General features: G+C 35.1%; 1 protein-coding gene across 1 annotated transcript; it reads right to left on the reverse strand.

The window, feature by feature from the left end:
- On the reverse strand, positions 1–11,711 carry LOC107820647 (hyperosmolality-gated Ca2+ permeable channel 1.2-like). The gene is made up of 12 exons (XM_075249423.1): positions 11,578–11,711; positions 10,391–10,711; positions 9,413–9,559; positions 8,798–8,933; positions 7,871–7,972; positions 6,853–6,972; positions 6,648–6,728; positions 5,950–6,290; positions 3,647–3,892; positions 2,863–3,187; positions 2,036–2,269; positions 1–741 (listed from the first exon to the last, which is right to left on the reverse strand). The coding sequence occupies exons 2-12, from the start codon at positions 10,702–10,704 to the stop codon at positions 481–483; spliced, it is 2,307 nt and encodes a 768-aa protein (XP_075105524.1). The 5' UTR covers positions 10,705–10,711; positions 11,578–11,711; the 3' UTR covers positions 1–480.
- Positions 11,712–13,372: the final 1,661 nt, after the last annotated feature.

The raw sequence follows: 13,372 nt of genomic DNA on the forward strand, positions 1-13,372 counted from the left end.
GAAACAAATTTTTAAAATATTTAATTCCAGATATGCTCAATCGAAGCACAGTATTATGAGTAAAAAGCATTTGCCTTACAAGCTTTTTTACAATATATATTTGTATGACATACTACAAAGGTGCTAGCATAATTAATGTACCTGGCCAATTAAGAGTGTTGAAGTCAGCGTACCAAACTTGTAACTTCACATCTTCAACAGGAAGAAAGTGAAGGTGTGACTCTCCACAAAGCTCACAGATCTATAACATTTGGTCTCAATACAATAGTGACCTCCTTAAAGATAGCAGATTCCAACTGTCCACTGAAAGATACCCATTTCCTTTGATTCCTTTAAGTTTCATTAGCCACAGGCTGCAGCCAGCAACTCTTGCTCATTCAAGTAGAAGGACCATGTCCAAACTTGGCTACTTATTTGGACTGATGTCAATTTACATTTAGCATTAAAGGTGGACTCTCACATCCTTGAAAAACAAAGCAGTTATTGTATCTGGTCAATTGCATTAGGACGTGAAGGAGAAGAGTTGGCACTCATTCTGCTGGGCGCTGGAGTATTTTCTCTTGACTGGCGCTTCGTTGGGACCAGCACAGTTCCATTACTCTTCAACTTATCGTCAAACTCCTCATCTTCATCTTCATCATCACTTTTAAAAACAGGGTGCAAATAAGCATTTTGAAGGTACGCTTTTAAGTTGAGATTGGGCTCTTTTGCTCGTTCTAAAGTATCTTTCCTTCTCGCTTCCTGAAATCCAAGAAAAGGAAGTTGTCCTTTTAGAGAAAAATAAAAATTCAAGTTAAGGCTGTGTCTTAAAATTCCATGTGACTGTACCTAGACCCCTTGCTAATGATATCTAGCAGTCATTTGAGATCAACACAAGCAAATCTTCATCCCGAAGAAAAAATACACATAGATGCAGCTGAACTAATATAACAACTACGTCTCAATCCCAAACAAGTTGGTAGTAGGTTATATGATTCCCAAACAAGTTGGTGCAGCTATATAAATCCTCACTGATCATGTTTTTTCATTTAAGCTCAACAAGTCATGCCATCATCATACCAAAATAAGTATGATATGGTTATTTTCAAGAACCTTGACGCCACAAGAAATTGTCATTATTACCTTTGCAAGTCAACAGCGGAACCAAGAGCCACATATATTGGGCACCACATTAGCAAATACTACTTTCTACAGAATATATAAGTCTCTTCTTTCTATTTTGGTGCTGACAAGGATATCCTCCAATTAAATTTCAAAATTAAAAAACAAAAGATTATCAGAAACATCGTGAACTTACAACAATAAAAGGTGTTTAAAAGATTCCTTAAAAAGTAATCAAGGACCGATTGATTCATTACCATAAATTTAAATTGGATCAGACTAAAAAAAGTTGTTATGTTTAGAATATCAAAGGAAAATTGGTGAAGGGACACTCCTTATCGAACTGCTTCAGATGAGTGAGAAAAGGTTTTAGAAATATCAGAGGAAAAAACTGAAAAAAAAAAGAGAGTCCAACAGAATAGGAAAAACAATTTGGCAATCAACTTTTGAAGTAACAAAAAATCTAATTGTATAAAAATAATGCATTGGACTCAGATAATATTCAAATAGGTAAATAAACATTACAACTATATCTTTATATCAACTTCAGTAACATAACCTTCTCATATTTCTGTCATACAAGAAGAAGATGGTGCACAGCACTTTTGACTATTATAAAATCCTATTTCGGAGAAGAACATGAGAGGTCATCTTCAATCAATAAATTTTGTCCTGATGAGTCTTAAGATGATATGTACATTCGCGTTACTGTGGAAAAGAGGCCTAAAATGCTTTTGAAATATCATATGTTTCCTAAAGGAACAGTGGAGATACCAGTAATTTAGAATCTCAAATTTATTTCGGGACTTCCATTTAGCAGTATTAAGTCAAGTTTAAAATGCAGAGGACATATGTAGTTCAAGATCCACATGATATACATGTATATTTGAAGTAATAATGGAACATCTTCTTGTAAACTGCATGTTCTACACACCTGAAGTGGATATCTGGTGAAAGCTGGCTCATAACGTCCTTTACAGAATTTGTGAAAAGAGATGGTCAGAACTGGAAGGGCGATAAGGAAAGGTGCTGACTGAGCAGCATGTTTTGTACCTAGCAACCCAAGTAAAGATAACTGAGAGAAGACCAGAGCGAATATTATACGTCCATGAACATCTGGCCAGAATGCTGCTCCACTTTCATACTTTTGATTGTATACATTTATAATCTGCATAACATGAAAAAGGAACCCATTAGAGAAGCCGAATGGACAGTGCTGATCACACTTCCAAGAAATATTACTAGGAGAATAGCAAACTCATCTTCAATCCAATCTTATTTGCTATTGTCATGCACAATCATCATAGAGAAACCAAGTAACCAGTACGCCCAATAAATAAAGACGCTCATAGAGATGGTGGACACTGCTCATCCCTCTATGTTAATTGTACAAATAGGTCAATAGGTCTGTTCACTAAAGATGCATCTGTCCCAACACGGATAGGAACTCGTCGCCTCACTCGAATGTCATATGTGTCTTCAGATTATTTAACAAGGACTCCAGTTGATACCGTATATAAAAAAGCTTCATATTACCCGCAAAATCTGAAAACCTTGCATCCACTGGATAACTGAACATCAAAGCTGACATGATTCTTGATTTGTCTAAGTTGGTATTAGAGGATACACAACTACTTTAAAAGATATCAAGTTTACATTAGCCTACATGTGAAACTCTTGAATTTTGACTCATTATAACTGCACTATCTAAAGAACAAAAAGCTTTATCAATTAAGAAGACTTAAAAAGTGAAAAGATAACCTGATGCCGGAACACAATGAACGCCAGGCCAAAGAACACCAGTATGAAAGGAAGCAGAAATGGCGTGACCACAGCATAGACAAGGCCCAATAAGAAGTATAATTGTATCTGCGGTTCTCCAGTGTTGAAACCAAGGCTTCCAGCATTCATTGCCTTCTTTCTATCATTTTCAGTCTTGACCAAGAAAAAGTTCTTCAAGTGGAAGATTATTAGTGGCTTCAGCCTTAAGATCTCTCCAGCAATACCAGCCCATCCGTCAACCATTATGTAAGTTATGAAGAAAGTTGCTTTCATTGGGATAGCAACACCAATTGTTTTAGGAATTCTGCAGCAAAAGACAGAATCTTGTAGTGCTTAGGCAACATAATATTCAAGTAAAATGATAGAAAAGATCCGGAAATTGGAATAAGGAGAGCTAGTACTATCATGTATGTGTTAACGCACTGCAACGTAAATGTCATAGCAGAATTCGCAGATATCAGAGGCCTTGAATAGATATTAGAGACATATTTCCTCATTGAAATGCTTGACGAGCTAAGACACAATGACAGTTGCTGCAATTTGTCTGCACATTGTATTAGCTAGCAAAAAAAAAGGATTCCTATTTTGCGCTTGTCCTTATTCATAACCATTGATTTCAAGGTTCTGCTTTCTAGTACTATATTAATTCAACAGTGATATTGCGAGGTTTAATACAATAGTTTCTAGCTTGCTTGATGGAATTTATTCCTGTATAAAGAGAAATAAAGAGTGATAAAAATTCAATAATGACACTTCAACTTACTCATTTGCTGACTGATGAAGAAAAGTTTTTAGCTGTTCGAATGCAGCTCCTGCAATTATGCTCCCAAGAAAGACATTCACAAAGTTAAAGATGTAGTATTTAGATGCAGATCTTCTTTCCAGAGCTGATATACTTTCCCAGCCCTCAAATTTGGACATCAGCATCAGTATCCTCGGCAAAACTATGAGAAAGATCTTCAAAGCAATCCCAGGTAGAAAACCTTGGATGAATGACTTGACGAAAGGTCTGCACGACAGATTTGGTGGAATTATTAGTACAAAGACCTAAGCATAAAATGAACAACCATAAATTTGGGGGGGGGGGGGGGTTAACCACAAGTTCAACAATCATGCTTGAAACAAAGCAATAACTCAGCCAACAGAATTCTTTTGCATAATTACCACATAGAATGGTGAGAAATAACATAGAAGAGATCCATTTAGTAGACCATTTATGAATTACTGCATCAATTCTGATCTATTCATGACATTTCAATCTTCATGCTATGGTGGGCAACACCGCAAGAGCAGTTTTAACAACAACACCAACATACCCGGTATAATCCCACAAGTAGGGTCGGGGAGGGTAATATGCATGCAGACCTTACCCCTACCCTGTGAAGATAGAGAGGCTGTTTCCGGAGACCCTCGGCTCAAGGACAAAATAAAAATGAGTAGTATCAACAAGCAGTAACAACAGTGGTATAGTAAAATAATTGAAGTGAAAGAAATAATAGGTAGACACATAACTCAACAAACAAAAATGCAAGTCTAATACTACTGCCATGAGAATGGCAAAGGAATACACTCAACTACCCCTAACCTTCTACCCTAATCATCGACCTCAACATCCTCCTATCAAGGGTATGTCCTCCGTAAGCTGAAGTCGCGCCATGTCCTGCCAAATCACCTCACCCCAATACTTTTTAGGCCTACCTCTACCTCTTCTCATGCCCACGACGGCCTATCTCTCACACCTCCTCACAAAGGCGTCTGCGTCTCTCCTCTTCACATGCCCGTACCATCTCAACCTCCCTTCTCGCATCTTGTCCTCTACGGGGCCACTCCCGCCTTGTCCCGGATAACTTCATTCCTAGTCATATCTCTCCTAGTATGCCCGCACATCCATCTTAGCATCCTCATCTCTACTACTTCATTTTCTGGACATGAGAGTTCTTAACTGGCCAACACTCTGTCATATATAACATAAGTCGATCTAACCACCACTTTGTAGAATTAACCTTTAAGTCTAGGCGGCACATTCTTATCACACAAAACACCGGATGCGAGCCTCCTTGTCAACCATCCCGCTCCAATACAATGTGTGATATCCTTGTCATTCTCCCTATTCCCTTGAAATACAGACCCCAGATATTCGAAACTACCCTTCTTGTGGAGGACTTGGTTGTCAAGCGTCACAGCCACGTCGGCCTCATGATTCTCGTCACTAAACTTGCACTCCAAGTATTGTGTTTTGATCCTGCTCAACTTGAAACCTTTTGACTTTATATTCTGTCTCCAAACCTCCAGCCTCGCGTTAACACCACTTCGCGTCTCGTCAATCAGAACAATATCGTCTGCAAATAACATATACCATGACACTTCCCCTTGAATATGACGCGTAAGTACATCCAACGTCAAGGCAAATAAAAACGGGCTTAAAGCAGACCCCTACTGCAACCCCATTAGAACTGGGAAGTGTTCCGAGTCTCTACCCACCATCCTCACCCAGGTCTTGCAAATAACATACACATGAGCATTTCTTGTTTTTCAAAATTTGTGGGGTCAGCAGTATCGACGATCAAAACTCAAATAAATTGTCAATATATCATCTCCTCTGTTAAGTCGTTCTCCCAACAAATATTCTCTCTAGAAAGGAAATGTCATTTAGCACATAAGTTGCAAGACTTCTGTCAAGCAACTCTTGTGTGAATAATGGCCTATCAACAGAACTGGTTAAGACTCCATTTTCAATGAAAAGTAAATAATACTCTCTTAAATGTACAAAAGGAAATATGCACTATTGAACATGATTATCCAACCTTCATATTTGATCACGTTAAGCGAAGTCCTATGCATCATTATGAAGCATAGATTAAGATACTAGAGCATTTAATTTTCTTCAATATTTAGATACCGGACCATTTGTTTCGCTATCAAACTAATTTTACCACCATTTTTGAGAAACTCATACAAATAGATGAACAAAAATATCATAGCACTTGAATAAGTAGGAGATAGAGCAAATATTGAAAAAGAGAGATAGTGGATCGGAATAAGAGTACTATAATGTGGCATACTTACATGTCAATGATAACTTTTAGGAATGGCACTACTTTCCTGATCCCCTCAATAGTTGCAAGTGTTTGGACAAATGTGATAGGAATCATGAAGAAGAATGTGAGGAAAAAGAAAGCAACACCGATTATGAGCCTCCTAATTGTTAAAGACACATAGGGAATCGCCAGGTTTCTCCAATATACATCACGCGGCTCTGGAGCCCATTCAGTTAACCACAAAGTCGGATTTCTTGACTGCTGAGTTTGAGCACAAACAGCAGCACCCCACCGTGTTTTAAACGAGACAAATGCCGCCGGCATGATAGATTTTGGGTCATTTTTAACCCGCTCTCTCTCTTCAGCTATCTACATGTAAAGCAAGAAATTAAGACAGGTAAAACTAAAGCTAATCTACTGTAATAGCAATAAAACCAAAAAGGTAACAAGCTCAAAAGATACGTGATTAAACTACAGGACATTTTCTTTTTCAATTAACAGAAAGGCATGGATGCCTGAAAGCACAGAATTTTCTAAAAGCTTCCCGTCTGAATTTAAGAAAATTCTTATTATTTCTAACCAAATAAAAGCATTTGGTACCCATGGACCAGGCAATGTCAAAAGTAGTTGATAGAGGATTATAGAAGACACTTTCACGAGTGGTTTGAGAAAGAAGTAGAGATCAATCAACATGACAGTTAGCAAAGCTTACTCAAGATTGGTTACCTCTTTCGATAGTCTTTCAACTTCAGCAGTCTGATAGTCGATCGCATCCACTTTATTTCCAAAAAGACCAAGTAAACCAGTCTGCAAGTTTGAGAAGGAATTTAAAAATACAAGTTATGCTTGAGGTAGACAGAGAAATAGTGGAGCATCATAGAATGTTTCAAGATATCCTGAAAGAGAAATAAAAACTCCAAACTATACATACCTTCATCATGGGCCGATTTGATTGATTTCTAGAATACTTTAGTTGGTAATAGTCAAGCCAATTTTGCTTACTCTTCTTCTCCTTGACCAATTTTGCTAGTTTGTTGGCGTTGTAAACAACCTGCAGTACGACCCAACTAAATGAATAAAGATAAACAGTTTTTATTAAAATTTAAACTGCAATTAACAATTTGAAACAAATCATCCTATTAATTGTAAGATCAGGCATGCAAGTGACTTCTCATGAAGAGAAGAGATAAAATACATTTATGACCATAACCAGAAAGCCTGATCGTTGAAAAGTTAGGTTCTTCAAGGAAAAAAAACATTTCTAAGCAAGAGGGTAACAAGCTTTCAGAACTTGACAAAAACTTGTGATAAATGAATTGTCCAGAAGTGGTAATCATCGTCTATAAGATAAAATCTCCATGTACAGAAAATCTTATAGAAAAGGTTAAATATGTACTATCCTTATTGGATGGTTCAACATTTTATTTCCTTGGCTTTACCGGTTAAAACTTAAATCTAGATCCATGAAAAAACTTTGTTTTGCCATTTTGTTACAATCTTGTCTATATCTACTTTTATTTAGAACGGGTTTCAACCATAACTTATGACACCTAAAATATCCTTAGTAGACATTATCCGTGGTTGCGAGTAGAAACAGAATGAGATGGTCTTGAAGAACTGAATTTTACGCTCTTGTACATTTATCGTATAAAACACGACGGTATCATCCCATCTTCTATTCTTCCTCCCTTTCTGAATTATATCTTACCTTTTTTCTGAGAAAAGATAACACTAATGTCGCAAATGGTAATCCTATTGTTCTTTGACATATTTCTTAGAGATGAAATCTCAACATGGCAAATATCCAGTAATCACAAGATGCAGTACATGATTACCCAATATTCAAAAGGAGAGGAAAAATATGTACAAAGAAGACGCTTACAACTCAAAAGAATCTTAAGTCACTCCTAAGTTGCATATATCATATACATGTACTATCAAGTACAAACCTGGTGTGTGAGGTAATGATCTGTATGATTAACCAGGAAAAAGTGCTCTACACATTCACCGACTGATTCATGAGTGTCAGGTGGAACGTTTCTGACAAGGACCTGAGAACAATCAAATTTTAGCTCAATAAATGATGTAAAAAGATTTTCTGTCCGACAGTGCTCAAGATTGCAATAGGAAGTTGTTATCACGACTATCTAGTAAAACTGGCTGAAAGACATTAGCAATTGTAGCATATCAATAATGAGAATCACGATCATTTCGGAGATGTTCCTGAAGAGAGTGACTCAGAACCATTATGTGTCAAGAGATATAAGAGTATTCCGACAACTAGTTGATACAAAGAAAAAAGAATTGCACAAGTAAAACCCATGCAGGTATACTCACTGAACTCTACTGCTGAATTTTACCACATGCATCAACTTTCTTCTGGTCAAGGAATTGACCAAGAGTTAAGAAGAAATCTATTTATGGCTAGAACTTTAAAATTAGAGTTTCTTTAATCAAGCCCATCATATCAATAACATGAATATCATAAGGATCAATTCAGAAAACAGACCATAACTTTAAATTCCTTTGTGGAACCAAATATTAGAAGAGATTTTTATGAGGCAAAGAAAAATAGGTTCGCCTTTGTAAAGTCAATTCAGATATTTCAGAAGATCGTCCCACATATTTAGGTAATTCAAACAAACTACACATATCATGAATGTAAAAATATTTAAACTTTCAGTTCTTGTATTTTGAACAGTTAAGATTTTAAAAAAGAAAAACTAGCCATTACAATTCTATCTATGCATCAATTGTTATATTTATAAGTTTCCATGTACGAAAGATTATATATTCTAGTCTTTGAACACTAGATCCAGAATGGAAACTTGTAAATAGTTAATACAGAAGAATTTCAGAGTTTCAGTTTCACATACTGTAAATTGATCAGGACGACGTTTTTCAGATGCAAGAAACAGCAACCTCATAGCTGCAACTTTTGCATACTCCCTTTGTAAGACATAGCATGTCCAAACTGTAATGGCATAGGCCATAATGATATGAGTCCAAAACCTGAAAACATCCAATGTTCAAGACAAGTCATTGCAGGAAGCAATCTATATAGCTGTGAAAGATAAAGCAACCAGAAACATATTGCGACGTACAGCAAACAAGTAACAACGAAGAATAAGTTTAACACATTTTTAATGAGAAGTATGGACTCCAATCCACACAAGAAGTGAACCTCCTTTTATTTTTTATTTTTATTTTTGTTTTGATAAGTCATATGAATTGTTCATCATAATGTTCATAACGTATGGCAAGTTCCCTGACCCAAGAAAGGGAAATAGCTTCTTGGAATCATAAGAATAGCCTTATAATAAAATTAGACAGATACAAAATGTGCATATTTCAAAGTGTAGACATAGAAGGCTACAGGTTTAAAACCTAGGACCAAAAATATGCTGTATCATATAAGTAGGTAAAAGAATAAGAACTTGGTAATGATGAGTCTATTTAATCAAACACTTAAAAAAGAAAAAGTGTCTAACCTTTGTGATCCGAGTGGAACATTTGAAATGGAGAGCTTATCAACGTCACTGTAAGTAAACCCGGACTTTCTAAGAGTGCTATTTGTCCAATGAACAGGTACTAGTACAGTAAAAGCAAGCAATGTAATAGGAACAAAAATTTTTAGCCTGCGAATCAGAAGCCATAATTGACATCAGATATTCAGTTCCTCGGTGTAACTCAAAATTCCAGCAAAGGAAATACCCTTTCCAGTTGAAAAGGAAAGAGCTGGATTGTATAAACTGTAAATGATTAAACAAATCCTGTATTGTAGAAGTTTTTTTTCCTTTCAAAATTGAAACTCATAAGGCCACCTTTCATAAGAAAGGAGAAAGAGAAAGAAATCAATACATTTGCCTCATCTCCCACTCTCCTTCTCATCACTTTTCCAAGTAAAAGAAGAAGAGATTATTGCGAATATGTGCCTTGCTCAACAGTCTTGCTTTAACAAGATTTACGCCAGAGATATAGTGATGACCACATAGAAAAGGTTAATCGAGACACTACATCTGTATTTCTCCTTTTTCTTGCCTTTAAGATAATCATATTAAAGGTCCGTGTTGAATGTGATCAACTAGCTGCTTCAGAAGAGAAATGATGTTTTGTAGCTCTCCCTCAGTTTATTGTTTCTTATTCGAAGTTTATCCTATCAAAGATATAGCTGCATAAAAGGTGAACGTCCATTCTTCACATCAATCCAAAGAAAAGAAATTATTTTGCGGTTTAGTACATGGATTTACATTGAAGTCAATTCCAATAAGTTTCTTTTGGAAAAGAAAAAAAACTATAGTTTGTTCTATTAAGGTAAAATGAATTCAGTGCTTCCCTTTTAAAGCATGATGCATCTCTTCCCACTACTATTGAAAGAGGAACTAAAAGTCACTAAACACGTATAACTAGATATTGCAACAGCAAGATATATATTGAAACAAATCGTATAACTAATTCCAAAGGCATACCCTAGCAAGTAGATCCGTAAATAAACAGCAGAGTCCAGTCCTGCATGGTCAATGAGCTCAAGTTCAGGCATTTTTAGTGCATCCGGCACCCAGTTCAGAAACCTTATATATGCCCTCCAATCCAAATTAACAATTTTTTTGACAAATGCACCAGACTGCGTCACACCATTTCTCAAACCCATAAGATACCATTTTGGGAAGTACACTCTGTCGTTGAGTGGTTGGAGCCGCAGAATTGCAAATGCCAACAGGAAGATAAATGCAGAGAGAATATTTATAGCTGCAGAAACTCCTATATCTCCCAGTGTTGCCATCTTCTACCTGTAAACAAAAGATATCAAGTCTCGTGCTTGGATGATCAAATGATTCAAATTTTTCTCAATCCTATATTAATCGGGGTCGGCTGTCTATATTGAATAATTCTTTATCCATTTGCTCTAAATTTCTATGTGAGCTTAGGCCTTACATGGACTACAACAGAACTCTTAAAATGCAGACTATAAACGCATGTTCAATTCTAAATTACAGACCAGATAGTTGATAAAAGGTCAGCGAAAATAGCACTTACCATCAACTTTTTACACATTTATGCATGACTAATTTATCGTTTACAAATTCATGAATTGAAAAAAATAAAGGGAAAAACCATATACAATGGGAAATAGTTGAATAAGCTTCTCATTTATCTTTGGATAAACTAGTAATGATAAAAGAAAAAGACAATAGATTATAGCCCCGCAGAGATGCATATATAAGCACTGGTTACACATTAAGAAATTAACTGATTACGATTAAGGAAGCACAAAAAGAGAAACACTAACAAAGTTCATCGAACTAAACAACCAAATTAAAAAAATAATAGGAGACAAATGTTGTGAAAACCCATTACTTCCTCCGTTTCAATTTAGGTGAACCTGTTTGACTGGGCACGAAGTTCAAGAAAAAATAAATACTTTTGAAATTTGTGGTCCTAAACAAGTTAAAAAAGCTCACAGTATTTGTATTTGTACGGTTATAATCGTTCTTTTTGGAACAGACCAAAAAGACGAAATAGGTTTACCTAAACTGAAACAGTGGCAGTATTAGATCATGCAGAAACACTTAAAATACAAAAATACGAAACCTATTTCACAAAGTCATGAGAACTGAAATGCATGAAACGAAAAAAAACATAGATTGTGTGAAACCTTTTTCTGATTACAGAGGTGAAGCTGCTTCTGCGTACGGAATTTTAAAACCCGGCCGCAATGAAAAAATTAAAATAGAGGAGAAAAGCCAAAGCCAAAGCCAAAGCCAAAGCTCATGACACAGAGAAAGTAACAGTTGCCTATCGGAGAGTATAGGGATTACTTCATAACTCAATGAAAGCTACGAACATTCCTGAATTAATTCACTTTTCTTCTACAGTTGATTCCTTTTTTTCTTTCCAAAATGTAAAGTGCGTGTTCAATAAGTTGTGAGATTCGCCATCCTCCTTTGGATGTCAAGAAAGGCCACGTCGGTTGTTAATAAGGACCTTATTATAGGTATAGCAACCGTTACTTCTATATTAGTATATAATTTCTTATAGGATTTTAGTTATACATATTAACTGTGTTCAACATTTTTGCACTATCATTATAATCAAATCTATTATAGCATATTAATTTTTTTATATTTGAAAACAACGTGAAAATTACTACTACTATAAGTCACAATAAATGAAAAGTCAAAATATTTAAAAGATATATAAAAAAATCATGAAAAAAAAAAACTCGTTTAATTTTCGATATCTTAATACCGTCACAAAAATTGAGATGGAAGTAATATTATTTTTATATAGGTTGTCAATGGCAATACTTATCATAAAGATTTGCATGTACTTAGTGCAGGGATCTGTATCATTTAAATATATATATATATATATATATATATATATATATATATATATATATATATATATATATATATATATATATATATATTATTAAATATATCACCTTTCTTGTCCGATAGAAGGGAAAAAAAGGAAATAAAAGAAAAATATGCTGTGCAATATACTGAACAAGCAATAACTGAACTTAATTGAATTAGGGTGAAATTCAAAAATAGCCAAATTTACAAGTGGTAATTGAAAAATAGCCACAATTTCAAAAGTAATCAAAATTTAGCAACTTTTCATGTAAAGATAAATTTGAACAAAAACATTGTTCAAAATTCGGAAATATTTCAACATAATATGTTGGAGTTCGAATTTTTTACATGTGAACTTCCAGCATAACATGCTAGAAATTTATAATGTGATGGAATTCCAATATAATATGCTGGAAGTTCATACATAGGTACTCTAATCTCCAGTATATTATGCTAAAACTTTCTGTGTGATGGAGTTCCAGCATAATATTGTGAGCATGTAATTTTTGCTTACACAACAATTACTCCAAAAGAAATCAAAAAAATAAAACAAATGGTTTTATTGTACAATTTTTGGAGTTTACGTGGCACTTTTGGCAGTTATTTGTAGTGTTGTTTGTGATTTTTTAGTATCGTCGAACAAAATACAAAAAAATATACGTCGCATGTTGAGTTTAGGATGTCATTCTACTATTAGGAATTAATCAAACCATAATTTGGTTATTAAAAGGAAAATCACAAAATATGCATCTTTTATTCTATTTGTTGTCATTGAGTGATTTTATTTTAATTAAATATTTAATGTGAGTGATAACTGTTGTTTGAGTATTAATTAATATGTGTAAGGTTTTATTTTGATTTTTTACAATTTAGTTAGTGATTTTGTTTGAATTAAAAATCAAAAGAAGAAAAGAATTGGTTTTTTTTATGGGACAAATTGGAATTGGGCCGGTTTTAGACCCAAAAATCAGGACCAAACTCACTAACCCAGTCCGGCTCCAGACGCAAAAGAAACGACGCCATTTTTGGCACCCTCCATCTGAACCGTTGGTCAAACAGATCCAACGGTCCAGGTCAGGCCTGTCATTA

This window comes from Nicotiana tabacum, chromosome 3 (genome assembly GCF_000715075.1).
Source record: "Nicotiana tabacum cultivar K326 chromosome 3, ASM71507v2, whole genome shotgun sequence".
Classification (NCBI taxonomy): Eukaryota; Viridiplantae; Streptophyta; class Magnoliopsida; order Solanales; family Solanaceae; genus Nicotiana; species Nicotiana tabacum.